We start from the raw sequence: 18592 nt of genomic DNA on the forward strand, positions 1-18592 counted from the left end.
GAGCCACGCTGCCTGCATCCATAGACGCAGACAGTGCGGCTCATCCCTGTCCTCCATATTACAGGATTTGACTGCATGAGGCGGGCACAGCGCTGGATCAAGTAAGGACTCGTACAAGTATAAGGTGGATGGAGGGGGTATTAAGGTAACAAATATTTACGCTTTAGAACCACTTTAAGCAGCAAATTCAATTTTACAGCAAGTACAAGTAAAAAGTAGTTGCCATGTGCACCAGACCTATGCCATGATTGGAGGGATTAACCTGATACAAAAACAATAAACCCTACTGCAATAATCACTGATATACTCCGTAATTACTTTGTTTTACCAAAATGAAAGCAAAAACACCATGTACAAAACATCACCTTTTATTATCATAAATCTACAAATTACATTTTATTATTATATAAATATACAAAATACTTAAGAATTTATATAAAAATAGTTCAAAACAAACAAGAATCAGTATCAAAAAACAAATACCATAGCAGCTTAAATTGGCTTATTCATAACAAGTATTACGAAAATACTTTCCATATTTCAGATGATATGGATTTTTTTGCATGGTATTAAAAATGTTTGCACATTTAGTTTATTAGCTTAAAACAAATGAGGTATTTTTTAAATGCTTATAGGTGTGGCAGAGAAAAAAAATTCTTTCCATGTGACCATAAAAATAAACTGCAAGTTTGGATCAAAATGCCACAATCTAATCATTAGCTTCACTGGAATGATTTAAGCAGCAGCTCAGTTTGTATGAATAGTAGTCTATAAAATAAAGCTCCATATCCAGATTTCACACAATTTCACATTATGTTCAAAGTGCACCTAACAACTGAATCGATGAAGACCATTTCACATTGTTCTCAGCAATGGAGATGCTCATGAGCTGCTGGAGGGAGATTAAGAATGTTCTGGTGTTAAGGAAGACAAAACTAAAGCAGATAAACAATCAAAAATTACAATTAGTAATGTAATGGTTGTCTGGAAGACGCTTATACTGTAGATTATGTATGTGAGAATACCTACCTATATGACTTCACAAGCCATATATTCAGGGTTTTTATCTGTACAAGTGGAGACCTTTCAGGGGTACATTACAATATGAACTGAATACTAATAAAGGGGTTCTTAAGATGCTGAAAATATAAAAAACACATTCTCTAATAAAATATTTTTATTTGTTTTATATAGTCCTATCTTATCATAATAGTGTAGGCGGTCTGTATCCCAGCTGAGGAGATTTACCCTATTTTGGTGACTAATTTAAAAATAATTTCTCATTTTTCTAGTGGTTTCATTGGAGCAGGATTATGCATAGTACTGCAAGCTATTTGAAAAATTTTAGATGGACAAGTAGCGGCTATGCTGAGCTTCCTCTCAACATTCAATGCAGAATCCAAGCCTCGAGAGCTCCACATTCAATGCAGAATCCAAGCCTCGAGAGCTCCAACACCTTATTAGGGCAGACAGTCTTTAAATTTAGTTTACAAATGATAATGAGATCTACCAGCACAGTACAGATAGAGTAGTTATAGTAAACGTTAACTCCACAGCCCCTTCCTTAACATTACGTAGGAAATGCAAAGTTGCTAGTTTAAGCATGTAAAATTCACATACAAATGTAAGCAGAAATTGTTTTTATTTTATTTATTTTTTTAAGTTGTGCTATGTGAATAATGTTGTGTAACAAATATAAAGTAGGAGTTATCCTAACCAGGCTGCAAAAGTGGAAGTACATTTTCAGTTTATATTTACTTTAACAAAAAGTGGTTAAAGAAACACCTGTTATTGCTTGGAAGGTATGATGCGCTTGAAACTAGCAAAGTAGAACATTTTTACTTTTGGACACTTTAATAAAGGGATAGAAGATCATTCCTCTATACGTGGATTAAGTAATCGTGAGATTGTAAATTGTGTATAATAGAGCAATGCAGATCTAAAACATATTACTAAAAATGTATTCGCATCAAAAGGATATTAAATTCTCATTCCCCAGATATCCGATTAGTTGCTGTAGCGAGTCGAAGCGGGAAAGAGTTGGAACGCATCCCAACAAGATCAGTTTGTGCTTTGCTCGTGTGAGGGCCACATTCAGCCTCCTCCAATCCTTCAGAAGATCACCAAGCTGTTCAGACAGAAAACAAAATCAGATTCCCATTCACAGTTTTCAATGTTTATTCTACTTGTAAGAACAGAAATCTTTATACAGCCCCCCTCTAGTTTCTTCCGAAAAGTACACAACTTACACCCTACAAGCAGTAATACAGCAGTACAATGTATCTCTATTAAAAAAAGGGACAAAAAAAAAAAAAAAAAAAAAAAAACTTAAAGAGGGTCAGACAGTCCAACAAAAACTGGGGTTTGTTACCAGTAGCTGTTGGAATTTTACTTCTGACTGAACAGGCTATAAATAAAATGACAGGTGACCAAGTTTTAATTGCATCCATGTAGATCCCCTTGAATCCTAGACCCAGACTGTAAATTGGCACCTCAACTTCCTATTCTCTCCTGGTGCTATTCATTCATATGTCAGAACCTCTGCTGTCCAATGAAGCTCTGGCATTCGACAGCAGAAAGACAAGGGCCTGGATTTATCTCAACTTGGACAGAACTAAAAGCCCTACGTACAGCATGGACCAAAGTATCAGAGCTTAGCCTGATATGACAATCACACAACCTGGTACTTGTCTACGGTGTTAACCTCCTAGCTCCTCCTAGTCCAGGAGTCCTAGCTCTGGACTCCTTTCTATATTGATCTGAGTAGTGTATTTTTCTTAGTGGAAAATAAAACTTGTGTTGCTGTCTCCAAGACACCAGGCCAGACCTAAAATTCATTACCATACTGTTATGAACTGATATGGTATTTTTAAGACACCAGCTTTGCACAGGGAGCAAGCAATGCTTGTTGGCTCTTTTAAACACCAAGGGGGTGGCGCTCAGAGAAAAAAAATGTTTTTAATCTCTGGGGGTCACTGTATATGAAAGTATCATGTGATTTCTGACAGGCAGAGTAAAACAATATAAGCCCTGATTAACCATTTGCCTACTAATATCAGCAAATGAGGGAGAATAGGAATGAAACTTGCCTTTCCATCAGTATTGCTTCTCACAAATGAAACGATGATCACACTTTTATCTCTCCCTTGGTACTTGTCTACAGTGTTAACTTCCACAGTGCTAGAGGACAGCTTCGCAAAAGAAGTGGAGATAACTTTTAACTGATGGCGATAGGGAGCGATAATCCCAATGTCTGATGGTTTACAGCCAGCCTAAAATAAGAAAAACAAAATGGAAACAAACAACATATAACAACTTAGCATTAAGGTTCAACTACAAACTTGTCTTATTATTTGTTTTTGGACAGAGCAGAAATAGGGTTTTTTATTGCCAGGTCCTTTTTGAGATTACTCTGAGAGTACGGCAATTCATGAGAAATCTCTCAATTGGGGACAAAGACAAAAAAAAATCAAACATACATTTTTAGCAGACAGAAAGGAGGAGACTTACTAAAACTGGACAGTGCAAAATCTGGCGCAGCTCTTCAAAGAAACCAATCAGCTTCCAGGTTTTATTTTCAAACCTTAATTGAACAAGCTGAAGTTTTAAGCGGATTGGCTACCATGCACAGCTGCACTAGATTCCAAGTGCTCCAGTTTTAGTAAATCTGACTAATAGGGTCAGAACTTCTGATAACCATTTTACTGTTATTTGTGTCTTCTAGGCTTTGCAGGGACATGAATGAGGAGAAATCTGCCTAATGGGTCACAGACAGAAATAGAAACCTGTCAAAATCCTATCTTCTGCCATCCAATATATAAAAACACATTTTGCTGGAGTTAAGCATTAAAGTGGTATTAAACCCTCAGTGCAAATTTCTGTTTTGCCTCTAGCAGAATGTAACTAGATTGTAAAACAAAATGTGTTTATCCCTTCTGAAAGAGTTTCAAGCCATGTCCCTCACTGCTGCTCTTTGCTGAAACTTCAACTCAAGGAGTGTGCGCTGTGCAAAGAGCTTAGAGCTTGGTCACTGGAACTACATGTCACACGATTCCTTGCGCACCTGTCACAATGCACATTCATGCACTAAGCATAGCACCTAAAAACAGACGTGTTGGGACTAAATGTCCTAATATTCATTGTGCACCAGCACCAAGAATGATACCTGAGCACAGTAAAGCAGCACACAAAGATAAAAAGCAGGCCGGGAAAGCACACATCAGGGTGGCTACACTCAGCCTCCAGGGAGACCCTGCCAGGCAACATAGTTACCCTAAAAGCAGAAATGAATTACACTGAACCTGCAAAAGCTCATTATGCTGCATACATATAGGGAACTTAAAATGAGCATTAAAAAAGGAGAAGTATGGCCATTATAACTGTACTGCTTCTATGGATCACAGGGGTGCACTTCGTTTTGCACTCCTGTGACCAGTTTTCAGTCAACAGCGGGATAAATTCAGCTTTACAGTCGGGATTCACCCAGATGCCTGGACCAGAGGCTGGCTCAGCCTCTCAGTGAACCACTGAGAGATGGAGCCAGTCACTTCCACCCCCTCCACAGCCCAGCTCTCCAGTGAGCGCTGGAGGGGCAGAGCACAGAGATAGAGACTGACAGTCACTGGTCTCTGCACACAGTGGAGGGTAGAGCTGAGCAATCACCAGTGTTAGATCGCTCAGTTCTCAATGCAGAGCCAGCATGGGACAGATGCAGCATCAAATTAATGCTGCACCCACCCAGGAGAGTATAAATGTTTTTTTTTCCCCCAAGCCCATACTTCTTTTAAGCCAAGCTATGCTTATACTTTCTCTATGGAGGGTTTAGGAATAATTGTATATTTAAAATTACCACTAGATATATACAGTGCATAACAGATTAAAATAACCACAAAATCACATGTTCCAAAAAAAAAAAAAAAAAAAAAGTGTACCTGTCAGGGCTGCTAGTGAGGTGAGGCTGCCACACTATAAAAAAAAAAAAAGGGTGTCCATTCAAGACCACCATTTTTTATTGAAATACCTCTAAAGTGTAGTTCCCATTCTGAGGTCTAAAATTATCACAACACCAGGATATACAATACATTACAGTGTTCATCTATTAAGGTTAGTCCAGGCCACAAATCTCTGTATAAGATACGGTGTTCAATCCTTGAACTGATAAACACCGAATGCAACTAGCAAGGCAAAAGCTGCTTCTATCATTGCGACATGGCATATGCATAACAAGAACAACCTTTTGTTAACCATTAAATCAGCATCACCATGGTTACCAGGATTACATACCTTTCCAAAAAGAAATGCCAGGTACGCCACCAGCTTAGCTTCAATCCAGTTACTGACACCACATTTCTCTTCTGTCTCTGGAGCAGGGATCTAGAAAAACAGAATACCACATTGCCTTTTTGTTTTGTTTTTTTACTTTTCTCCTGTTCCACGCATACACAGGGACGACTGACTTATGTATCAGTCAGACTGACTATCAATGAAACTGGATACAAAATGTCATATGTAACCTTGATGTACTGGAAACAGAGTTATCGTTTTAGCAAATAAAATGCTATCCCCATTGTGTGAAAAAGGCAGGAACAATTTCAAAGTACATTAAATAATGTACCGATTTTTATTTTAAACAAACCAATAATGAAAAAATATACTGTCCTCTGTAGTAATTTTTGAAAAAGCTTCTTATATATTTTATCTTGTAGAAATAGAAGCTCCAGACTCCTGCTGATGTCTATTATATGGGGGAACAGTAGTCACCTGACCTCTGCTGAAGCTACATAGGGAACATCTTTGTGAAGCCAGCCAATCAGCATTTCTGCCTGAACTGTGAATATTTACCTTAGCAGAAACGTGACCAGAACTCCAACCCTAATTAATATGACAGAACCAATGGAAGCAACAGAATAGGAATACAACTACAGTGTAATCCACCTTAACATATGCAAAAGCCCCTCTAACATTTAAAGTAAACGAGTTTGGAAGGAAAGAAATGGCCCCCTTTGACCATTCTGAAAATGCTAGTTGCCCGACTGTCAAACTGAATCTTTGGCTTACATCCTTTCAATAATTTTGAATGAGGCGACATAAATTCTGTTTTTACTTGATGCATACTAGTTCTGGCTCAAATACTCATACATTGTCAAATCAGCATGACAGGCAGGCATCTAGAATTTTTTTTTCTTGTGGCAGGTATCCATTAACATGTAACCACTCTGATGAGATTAGAAACCAAAATCCAGAAAAATTAAATGACTGTTCAGTACTGCAGGTGGTAATAAAATCTAGTCTTTATTGTTTTGTCTCCCCCTGCTGGACATAGAACCTAGCTATTACAATAATTGTTTTGGTATACCTTTACAATCATGTGACCTATCACCTCCTCCATCCCCCACCCCATTTTCCCTTCTCCTTTCTTTCTCACATACTCCTCCCTCTCAACCACACACCCACTTAATTGTGGATGGGAGTTCTTGTCTACCCACAAATCTCACCCCTTTTCTACTACATCCATTTGAAGAGGGTTACTTACTACTTCACCATTAACCACACACACCCCTTTGTTTTCCTTTAGCCTTCCTTCGAAAACCTTTGCATCTGTAATGATCAAACTCTTCACAGCAAATTGAATTACAGATAATCGTCCATTAACTGCTCTAAGTGGTACCTTACATTTCCAGAGCATGCAAGATGAATAACATTGTGGATCCATCTTACATGTCATGGAACCATGGAACTACCTTTTCAGCCTGTTTATTGGTGATACTGACTACTTCATCTGTACTGTAACCTGTTTGCTTGACACGTGCTGTATCAAACTTTAGATGCACTTCAGCTTAAATAATGTCTAAAAATAAATGAATAAAAATGGGCCATGTGAAAAAGGAAGCGGCTCTCTGTTCTTCTAAATTATCAATTTACTCTTTGCTTTTACAAAGCTGGTGAGCAGAGTTAAGCTGGGTACACACGTAAAGTTTTTTTATTCAACACAGCAGGCTGAACGGAAAAAAAAACAAAAAAACAAAACACAGGTCGCCTTACTTCCCTGCTGAGCTATTGTATTCTGACAGGGGGACAACCATTGGCTGCAAGCGCTGATCAGATGCTGGTTTTCCAACATGTTCGTCAGTCATAAGACTGCTTCTGTCAGACAGTGAGCTGTACACATGTGCTGAAAGTCGTCTGGTTCCTGCCAAATTGACTGTTTCAGCCTGTGTGTACCCAGCCTTAGGAAAGCTTACATTCTCTGTATTGAGGAAGACGACAGGGTTACTGGGCTCCAGGACATCTTTGATCCAGGCAGTTTCAGGAGTCTCTCTGATTTCCAGCTCCAGCTTTAAAGACTTCAGCTGAGGTAGCTGGACTGTTGCTGTAGACACCCGTTCAGAGGCACACTCTAGACGTCCTTCATATACCAACTTATTGCTCAGGGACATTATTTTGCTGAAAAGAGCACAAGTCATCATTACTTTAATGAAACAAGCAAGTATGTGCTAAATTGTATGGCCAAAATAGTATCATAATCCTTACCTATTCATGCGATACTGCACAGTCAGGTTGACAACTGCATCTTGGTTCTTCTCCAATCTTTTGAACAAGCTTTCACTCATTCCTAGCTCTCTGCCAAAACAGATTTAGGCCTGTTATGCAATACTAACATTAGAGAGGAATAATGTGGAAGTTTTTCATCACTGGAAACTGAAAACACATGACCCCTGTCTCAAACAATAACAAAAGAGACTAGAAGGTGGTCAATAATCATTGCTCATGTAATGGAATATACATAATATATAATATTACCTGGCTTCTGCACTTTGAACAAGAGGAGGAAGTTGCTGATGATCCCCTACTAAAACAAATCTGTCAGCGAAGAACAAGGGGCCGAGGCAGATTGGCTGGCTGATCTGAGAAGCTTCATCCACAATGCAGAAATCAAACCTCCGTCGAGTGAAGATTGGATGGTTGACTCCCATACACGTTGTCCCAACAACAGGCTAAATAACAACAATAATGCTTTTAAAACCTCATGAGCGCTTCAACACGTATCATGTCTACAAGTAGCAAAATGTTCAAATGGACAGCACAGAGTTTCACAAATCTTAACTTATGTACCACTGGCTTATTGTCAAACCACATTTTTATAATATCCAACATACCTGGCTGTTATAGAGTTCTTCTAACCCACTTAATGTCTTTATTGATTTGGCTTGGAGGATTTCTTCTTCTCCAAACTTCTGAATCTCTGGATGGATCTTCTGGGTTCGTCCCAAGCGCAGAAATCCTACCTGGAATCTTTTCAGCTTCAACAGAATATTGTCTACTGCAGAGTGTGTGTAACTGGTCAGCAGCACACTGAATCCACAGGCATAGAGGATTCTTACCTGAAATAGAATAGAATCTTACATTGCACCAAGAAACTTAGAACTGAAGGTCCCAATAACCAAAAGTTTAGGCTTTTACTGTATGAGGCCATGGTTACATTAAAAAATGCATAAGCATAGCAGGGGAAATAAAATGCAGGGCCCAGAACTCATTACCATTTAATGTAACCAAAAGCAGTCTGCTTTCTTCCTATACTAAATGGAAAGCATACTTTTTATGAGCACACATATTCAGCAAATGTTGTAGTGTTCACCTTAATGTTTATTGTGAATTGCACATTTTTGCTTTTACGATCCCCCAAAAATTGGGATGCTGCGTAAAGTCTACAGAATAACAGAATGCAATGATTTGCAAATGTCCTAAATAAACCCATATTTTATTCACAATAGAAAACATATCAAATGGTTAAACTGAGAACCCCCCCCCCCCCCCCCACAGTTCATGGTACATGTAAGATTTGTCTCCACAGCATGAACGAGCTGACAGTGACCACACACCTGTGCTGGGATGAATATAGGGGTCACTCTGCCCCGTCAGATATAAGACCCACATCATGTGATGCACCCTTACCCAGTGACAGGGAGAAGAACATTTTTCAACAGTTCAGTAACAAGACTGAGTATAAAAATGGCATCCTAGAGAGTCAATGTCTCACAAGTAAAGATGGGCAGAGGTTCATAAATCTGTGAAAAGTTGTGTCTAAAAAAAATGTCAAACAATTTCAGAATAATGTTCCTAAATGCAAAATAGCAAAGACTTTAAATCTTTTGATATTATGTACTTGTAGATGATATATTTTCTGGAGAAAATCAGTGCGCAAGGGACAAGGCTGAAACACAATAGTGGATGCCCGTAATTTTTATATCCTCAGACAGCACTGCATAAAAAATAGGTACGATTCTGTGATGGACATCACTGCATGGGTTTAGGTATACTGCCAAAAATCACTGTCTGTGAACACATTTCACAGTGCCATCCAAAAATGCAAGTTAAAGCTTTATCATTTAAAAAGAGCAATGTCTGAACAGGATCCAGAAACCCCGCTGTTTTCTCTAGGCCAAAGCTCATTTAAAATGGTCTGTTGCAAAGTGGAAAACTGTTCTGTGGTCAGACAAATTAAAATTTGACATTCTTTTAGGCAACCATGGGCGTCACATTCCCCAGACTTCCAGACTAAAGAGGAGAGGGAGGGACCTTCCAGTTTATTATCAGCGCTCAGTTCAAAAGCCTGCATCTCTGATGGCATGGGGGTGCATTAGTGCCTATAGAATGTGCAGCTTGCACACCTGGAAAGGAACCAGCAATGCTGAAAGATATATCCAGGTTTTAGAGCAGCATATGCTCAGGCAAGAATGGGACAACTTTTCTCTCCCAAAACTCCAGCAACTGATCTGATCAGATGTTAAAAAAAGAGGGGAGGATACACCATGGTAAACATGGTCCTGTCTCAACTTTTAAGGAATTGGGGTTGTACTTTGCAAGGTTTTTGTTGTCCTGTTCCAACTTTTGTGGGACAAATTGCTGCCATCAATTTCAAAATTACCTTCGGCTTTCCTAAAATGGTACATTTTCTCAGTTTAAAACTTTAAATATATTTTCTATTGTGAATAAAAAATGGGTTTAGGAGTTTTGTAAAACATTGAATCCCATTTTTATGTTAATTTTACACAGCATCCCAACTTTTTTGGAGCTGTAGAACAAAGTTTTTAATAATCAGCCACAAAGGAAGCTCTCTGTGGCTCAAATGAACCTCTCAGCCTCTGCTTAACAGGAATGCACAGTGGTTTTGTACTTTTTCTCTATGGTTTATTATTGGTCAGAGCTAAACATTTTATACAGTTCACCTTTAGCCCCGATTTACACTGATGCAATCTTGGATGCGTTTCAGAACCCATAGATTCGCATGAGAAGTGAAATAACATGCGTTTCAATGGAAGCTGTTGACATATGTTCAGTCCAAATGCGATGCAATTTAAAAAGTGCACGTTTGGTGTGATTTTGTGCCCGATAGTTGAATGGAAAAGGCATAGGTGCTCAAACGTGATTCCAGTGCCTTTTGTAGGGGAGAGAGAGAGAGAGAGAGAGAGAGAGAGACAGAGAGAGAGAGACAGAGAGACAGAGACAGAGAGACAGAGACAGAGAGACAGAGAGAGAGAGACAGAGAGAGAGAGACAGAGAGACAGAGAGAGAGAGAGAGAGAAAGAGTCATAAAAAAAAAAAAAATCGCAGCTGCATTCAAATTACAATGCAAATGCATTAAAATTCCAGATGAACGCGGATGAAGTCGCACTGCCTGTGATCCTTCAAATCTCCCTACAAAATACATTAAAATCATATTGCATCAGTGTGAACCTAGCCTTAAAGTAGACCTGCATTATTTTGCATCTTACCAAAGTACAGATGGTTGTAGTTTTCCCTGTGCCAGGCATGCCAACAATAAGTGTGTAGTCTTTTGACAACAGGACGCGTTTCATTGCTTGCTTTTGCGGCTTGTTAAGACCTAGAATGGTTAAAATTTACAATGTGAATGAAAGATTGCTACTTTTTCTTCGGGCAAGAATATATGGTTTTCATACAGTACATGCATACGTGAAACACAAATACTATACAATTTTTACAAGCAGAGTTCTTAATGCACAGCTTGCAGCAGGTTGAACCACAAAGAATTTAGAACTTAAAAGATTGAGAGTTTAACCGTCTAATTATTTCTAATGTCCGAGTGACTCCTGTGGGGAGAAATGTGTGCACAAGAGCAGTGGCAGCACCCTAATTGGGTAAGAATATTGAAGACTTCAAAACAAGTGAGAACAGCTAGATTTATGAGATCTAAACCTCAGTCTCCAAAGAGCCAGTGGGTGGAGTCAGACTACCAGAATCCACCTATATCCCAATGACACTTTCATAATAATTAAGAATGACTCTTTAGGGAAATAACTTTGACTGATATTTGAATACAAAGTGATGAAATTTGGTCTTAATTGCATTTGGAAGCTGCCAAAAAAATCTCTTTTATAATATATCCTATATCTTATAATAAATCCTTACCCTTTAAAATGTTGGCTACAGTGTCTTTGGCATCATGAGGCAGAACTGAGCTTAGAAACTGAACAAAGTGAGGCTTTCTAAAGTCAATGATCAAATCTCGGAGTTTCTCACTGCAGGACAGGAAAACAAATTATTTTTATTGACAGGGTTAAGAGAAGATTTCAGAAGCGGCATAATCACTGACACATTCTACATTTATGCAAAGCTGTATTGCATTGCCCAGAGTAGATACAGAGGGGAAAAAATGACAATTTATAGGATTTCACTTACAACTTGAATGTTATTTCTGATTTTAAATAGGTAAATAGGTGTGTGGCTGGAATCTTGTGCTATACAAGAATCAAAGATAAAGAAAAGTTAGCAGTTCCTATTTAAAAAATGGCCCACCCTAACCCAACATCATTAGGGGATTGGCTGTTCTGGGCAGCAAGAAAAATGTAAGTTTATTTATAAAGATGGTCAGAATTGAACTGTTGAAAACCATTAAACAGTTCTACAACCATTAAAGTATAACTAAAGCTAAACCCTTTTTTTTTTAGTTTTGGATAGTGGAGAGGGATTAGATTATTGCTGACTTTGTCCCCATTAGGGAGAGAAACCCTCTCTATTTGTCCTGTTTACCATTATCATCAAAAGTGAAATTAAAAGAAAATACCAAAATTTGGGTTGTTCACAGAACAGCAAGAGAGGAAATCTTCCAACTGGGACACTAGTTCTGGTGACAACCAGGGATTCCATTACTTTGGAGGGATTTTAGCTCACTTCCTGATGTTTTGGCTATGGAAAAGGAAATTAAGACAAATCTCCCCAGTGGGACACAGATAGCAAAAAACTGAAAGGGGATATACCCTTATAACCCTCCTTTTACTCAATCCAAAAAAAATAAAAAAAATCTATATTTCAGACTTACCGGTAACACTATTTCCGGGAGCCTTCCAGGACAGCACATGAGAGATAGGCACCGCTTCTAACAAGACCAAGAAATGCATTACCAAAAAAAATACTATAAAAAAGGAAGTCCCTCTGCTGAACTGGTCAGTATTAGAGGAGAACCAAAGGACATCATCTGAAACCGGTTTCTCACCCAGGGTTCCATTACAATCTACCAGTCAATTGCAGACAGTTAACGGGTAGATTGCATTCCCATTGCTGACAAATGTGGAGCTACGCAGGGAAGTGGCTGTGACAGTACTGGTTGTGGTGCGCCGTTCCCTGCCAACCCCTCCTGTCCATCCCAGGTGCATGTATGTGACATCACAGAGAATGGATGACCGAAGAGGGACGGGCAACGGTGTGCCACAAGATGAATTCTCACGGCCACTTCCCTGCGTTGCTCAGCTTTGACGGAAACTGCCACAGTAATATGCCCTGCTGTGTGCCTCAATGTGCCCTGCTGCCCCCCCATGTAGTATGCCCTGCTGACTCCCTATGTAGTGCACCCTCCTGCCCCCCCTGTAGTATACCTTCCTGACCCTCTCTGCTATGCTTATCCGCTGCCCCTCGCCCTGCTGCCGCCTGTACACTGCTTATCTCGAGTTCAATCCAGAACTGAACATCTGTGGAGAAATGGTAAGCAAAAAACTAAATAGGTATGTTTTAATCAGGATTCTATTATTTAAAGCCATTTTTAAAAATAATTGTTATATCAGCGGCTCGCTAATCACACCAATATTCTGTGAGCTGTAGATGTGAACATTATTTTTCAAGGGTTCCTCTAGATCTCAAACTTTTTGCCAGGGGTTTCTCCAAGGTGAAAAGGGTTGAGAAACCCTGATTCAAAAAGCAAACAAAACATATCACAAGGGTGGGATCATGCTGTCCTGGAAGACTCAGGAAAATAGTTACCAGTAAATAGTAAAGTCCAATTTGATTCCCCAAATCATCTTTCAGGACAGCATGATAAAAATAAATAAATAAAATGAACAAGAGGGTGGGGGGGGGGGGGGGGGGGGTCAGCTTCCTATTTAGACGAGACCAAAATCAGAGGTTGTGGCAAGCGAGTATGCACACAAGTCATATGCAGACATAGGGCAAGACAAAGGTTACTTCAAATTCAAGAGAAAATGTGAAGTCAAAAATATTACATCCTAGGTCTGAAAGAAATAGATCTGTACTAGAGCTGCAGATTTACCACAAAAACACAGATTTCTTATTGCAGTGCAGGCATATGTCAAGGAAATCTGAATGTAACCTCACATAACCACCAAGTGGTTTTACATTTCTAAGTATGGGAAGGTCATAGCCTCCAGCTAATAAAGCCCTCACTAAAGGCTGAGTTTAGAAAAAACAGCCTTAACAGGCTTTGAGATGAAGAGAATACAAGGCTTCTGAGGTAAAGTGGAGGTTAAATAGCTGCAAGCTCTGGGTTGCATTAACGGCCTGAAGGTTGTATCTGGGACAAACACTTGTGAGGCAGACACATCCAGGGACTTACTTGGGGGCTGGGGGGGACAGACTTTTGGATTCTGTGAGCATAAGTTGTGGACTGGAAAAACAAGACCTTTAGCCTCCTAAAGACTGATACATGCCAATATGCAAAGACACAGAGACTTTGTCTACCAGAAAGTCAAGTCTCAGTCCTTAAAGGTTGTTTCAAGGAAAGTAAAAAAACGTCCTAGTCCTGCGTTCCTCCTGTCTCTGGGGAATTAGCATATACTGTATTAAGTATGCTCACTGAAAGAAATCAATAACCTCCTCTGTGGTTTCCAAAAACCCTACTAAAATAGAGGGTGTGGAAGCAGGCAGAACACAAACGATGGTGGGTTTTGGGGTTCAAGGTCAGTTAGCAAGGGCTTTTTTTTTTTTCAGGAACTGAAGGAAGTCAGGTTTTATCTTGAGTTTGGATCTGAAAAAAACAGCAATAACTCTGTTCTGTTTGACATTACCCCTAGCAACAGAAATACATAAATGCATGAGGGGTCAAATCACAAACACCCAAAATAGTTAAGTAGACAACATAAGTGAAGCTGGTGCCTATAGTCACAGTCTCTTTGGATACCCAATGCCAAGAGGCAAGCAGTGCAAAAGGGCTACCTAAATGCTCAGGATTCGGGGTTCATGCCCCTGTGATGGACTCAGAACCGAAAGTGTCCAGCCAGAAGCCTGCTCCCTCCTCTTGCACTCTAAGGGCTGGAAAGAAGGCCTGATAACAGTCCCCAGGCCCTGTCCCTACCGGGAGTGGCGCCCATGCGTCGCTAGGCAAAGAGTTGCTAAATGTGGAACCAGAGGGTAGGAGAAAAAACAGTAATAACCATAGTGCAGTAAATAGATAAATGACAACTTTAATAAACAAATGTAGTGCACTCACAAGCGGAAGATGTCGCAGGTGTCACTAAAAGATATGTCCAGCTGAAAGTGGGACCGGCCCAAGAGACCTGCATCTCCCAAGGGGGCTGATGCTGGGGAGGTCCTGCACCCCTGGGATCATGGAGCTGAGGGGGGAGACCAGACTGCACCCTCACCAGTCAAGAAGTTGGTCCAGGGGCATTAAAGCATGAAGAGAGGGCCTCTGCTTTACCACTCAAAACCATGGAGGTAAGCAGCTAAGATAAGCAAGATATGGAGGGAGCAGCCCAAAGAGCTTTTCGCCCCAAACCCAGAGTTGCAGCAGAATGTTTCCCATTCAAAAGAGGAAACACAAATACTGACCAGTTCAGCAGAGGGACTTCATAATAAAGTATTATTTGTTGATATGTTAGCCATTTCTGCTGGAGGCAATAACACTCTCTCATGTGCTGTCCTGGAAGACAATTTGGGAAAATGTTTTGCCTTTAGTTCAACTTTAATGTGCATGATTTACATGGCAATTCTCCTGTAAAAAAAAAAAAAATATAAAAGTCAGTGACCATTAAAACTTGTCACTGCAGGTTAAGGGTCCTTTCACACTGATGGTCTTTTGATGCGTGTTTGTGTAGCATAAAGCGGAGTTCCACCCAACTTTACTACTTGGTCTTAAACTAAAGACAACCACCACTCCATCCCTCGTTTTAGGATATACAGTTTTTTATTACCTTTTATGAAGTATAAAAGGTGTACTTCCGTCCCAGCCTCGCCACGACGAGGTAAGTCATTTTCTCTTCTGCCTTGGCCCCTCCTCGTCCCCCCCCCCGCTGCCTTCTGGGACCTGTGTACGTTGGGGCTATTCAGAAAGCGCATGCGCAGTAGGAAACCAGCAGTGGAGCCTGAAGGCTCCACTGCCGGTTTCCCTGCAATGGCAGCGCCTGCACCCGAGTCGATGGAAGGCTGGGGGGGGGGGGGGGTATGGCACGACATTGCAGGCTCCCTGGACAGGTAAGTGTACAGCATTTGTAGCTGCTGACTTTTAAAAAGACTGTGAGAGTGGAACTCTGCTTTAATGGCTCTTTCACACTGATGCGCCTTTGATAAATTCCCATTGACTTACAATGGAAGGTGCCTTTTTAGTGCGCTTTTGAAAAACTTTTCAAAAGCACAGCACGCCTTTAATGTGGAGAGTTCCATAGGATTTAAAGGGATACATTTTTCATGCATTTTTGTTCCGCTTTTCAAATACCCATAGCACACCAAAAACTGATTAGTGTCAAAGGGCTCTTAGGGTTTTAAATGATCCACAGCCTGCTCACAGACATGTTTGCAGGCAAAAGCCCCAAACAGGCTTCTAATCTATGCCATTCCTGTAAAAATCCACCCCTGCAGTATTGTAGTTTAATGAAGACTAAAAAGCCACAAACCTTCCAGGAGAATTTTCCATAAGCTTTGATAAGTTTCCTAGATGGGCATCCAGACCACCCCCTCCTTCCTCATGATCAAGTCTAAATATAGTACCTTGAGGAATCTTGGCTAGGCTCCTGTAGGAGAAGATTTGCAACATTTTAGTTGAGCTACTGATCTTATTCAATTGCCTTTAGAAAGTTACGGATTGAATAAATCACACAAACCTGTCCAAAATGCAGGTAATATTATTCTCATTAACATCTCGGATAAATCCACTAGAGAGCGCAAGGAATTTTTTATCTTCTCCGCTTACTACAACTCTATCCCCTGTTGCCAGATTGATAGCTGGAATGTTACCGGACTGACGATGAAAAGTATGAAGGTACTGTCCTTCGGCCAAGGGCTGCACACTTCCTGTCCTAATGAGGTCCCCGATACACTGCCCATTGTCTTCTCTAAATACAAAAGAAATAATCACCATACAAACAAAGAATGGGTAAAGCAAGCAGACATGCACAATACTTTAAAAAAAACGATACCTGCATTAATACACTATGTAAACAAAACCAAGATATTATAGTTACTGTTGCAGTACAGAAAAAAAAGTTATGCCTAAAAAAATTCAGAATGTGACTTCCTATTCAAGAAGACTGGTCTCTCCTGCCTAGATCGGGACCTATGTAAAGTTCCTAGGATTTTTGTATGGCACTACATGTCTAAAACATTAAAAATAGGATTTTTATAACAGCTTACCTGTAAAATCATTTTCTTGGAGTACATCATGGGACACAGAGCCTAAGTTAATAACTTAATGGGTATATAGGCACCTTCAGGTGATGGACACTGGTATACCCAATCCAGGAAGTTCACTCCCTATATAACCCCTCCTCCTATCACGAGTACCTCAGTTTTTGTAGCAAAGCAATATACTTAAACCCCAAAAGAGGGGAGGGACCTCTGTGTCCCATGATGTACTCCAAGAAAAGGATTTTACAGGTAAGCTGTTATAAAAAAAATCCTATTTTCTTCATCGTACATCATGGGACACAGAGCCTAAGTTAATAACATAGCGATGCTATTTGAGGGGAGGGAGACACAACCCACAGGGTATGTACCCCCAGACTTGAGGACCTATACTGCTGCCTGCAGCACACTGCACCCAAAGGGGATATCCTCATACCTCCTTACATGCACTTGATAAAATTTGGTGAATGTACTGAAGACCAAGTTGCGGCCTTACAGATCTGAGCCATGGAGGCCTGGTGACACACTGCCCAAGAAGCACTAACCGCCACGGTAGAGTGCGCTTTGACTTGAAAAGGGGGAATCTTACCCCTTAAATTATAAGTCAGACTTGTAACCTGCCGAAACCACTTAGCGACAGTGGATTTCGACGCTGCCTGTTCCTTCTTAGGACCCATTGGTAGAATAAATAAGACATCAGTCTTTTTAATCTGAGCAGTTGTCTTTAACCCTTTCATGACTAAGCCTATTTTTGAAATTTGGTGTTTACAAGTTAAAATCCGTATTTTTTGCTAGAAAATTACTTAGAACCCCCAAACATTATATATATATATATATATATATATATATATATATATATATATATATATATATATATATATATATATATATATATATATATATATATATATTTTTTTAGCAGGGAATCTAGAGAATAAAATGGCGATTGTTGCAATATTTTTTATCACACGGTATTTGTGCAGCGGTGTTTTAAACGCTAATTTTTGGAAAAGGGACACTTTCATGAATTTTAAAAAATCCAAACAGTAAAGTTACCCCAATTTTTTTGTATAATGTGAAAGATGATGTTACGCCGAATAAATAGATACTAAACATGTCACCCTTTATAATTGCACGCACTCGTGGAATGGCGACAAACTACGGTACCTATGAATTTCCATAGGCGACGCTTTAAAAATTTTTTACGGTTACCAGGCTTGAGTTACAGAGGAGGTCTAGGGCTAGAATTATTGCTCTCGCTCTGACGATCGCGGCGATACCTCACATGTGTGGTTTGAACACCGTTTACATATGTGGGCGCGACTTCCGTATGCGTTTTCTTCGCTGCGCGAGCTCGCGGGGACAGGGGCACTTTAAAAAATGTTTTATTTATTTATTTATTTTTTTACTTTATAAATTGTGTTTTAAAAAAATTTTTTTTTTTTTTTTTTTACTTTTATTGCTGTCACAAGAAATGTAAACATCCCTTGTGACAGTAATAGGTGGTGACAGGTACTCTTTATGGAGGGATCGGGGGTCTAAAAGACCTCCCATCCCTCCTTTACACTTCAAAGTATTCAGATCGCCGAAAACGGCGATTCTGAATACTGTGTACTTTTTTAAATTCGGCGCCAAGGAGGGTCATGACGTCGCTTCCGCGTTTACAACAAGAAGGCTGGAACGAAGCAGCTCACAGCTTCGTTCCAGCCCGCCCCCAGCCGCCGAAGGT

The 18592-nt window shown here is 39.9% G+C and overlaps 1 protein-coding gene across 2 annotated transcripts in view; it reads right to left on the bottom strand.

The window, feature by feature from the left end:
• Nucleotides 1-352: 352 nt before the first annotated feature.
• Nucleotides 353-18592, bottom strand: part of DNA2 (DNA replication helicase/nuclease 2) — a 56052-nt gene continuing 37812 nt past the window's right edge. The window contains exons 10-20 of one of the 2 annotated variants that reach the window (XM_073596449.1): nt 16344-16574; nt 16137-16253; nt 11428-11537; nt 10773-10882; nt 8157-8381; nt 7801-7994; nt 7531-7620; nt 7242-7443; nt 5284-5373; nt 3090-3272; nt 353-2128 (exon numbers count right to left, since the gene is read on the bottom strand). In XM_073596449.1, the coding sequence (XP_073452550.1) occupies nt 1970-2128; nt 3090-3272; nt 5284-5373; nt 7242-7443; nt 7531-7620; nt 7801-7994; nt 8157-8381; nt 10773-10882; nt 11428-11537; nt 16137-16253; nt 16344-16574 (1711 nt within the window). In that variant the 3' untranslated portion in view covers nt 353-1969. Of the gene's footprint in view, nt 2129-3089; nt 3273-4931; nt 4966-5283; nt 5374-7241; nt 7444-7530; nt 7621-7800; nt 7995-8156; nt 8382-10772; nt 10883-11427; nt 11538-16136; nt 16254-16343; nt 16575-18592 lie in introns of those variants that run through there. The other variant, XM_073596450.1, reaches the window with a different exon arrangement.

This window comes from Aquarana catesbeiana, linkage group LG08 (genome assembly GCF_042186555.1).
Source record: "Aquarana catesbeiana isolate 2022-GZ linkage group LG08, ASM4218655v1, whole genome shotgun sequence".
NCBI lineage: Eukaryota > Metazoa > Chordata > Amphibia > Anura > Ranidae > Aquarana > Aquarana catesbeiana.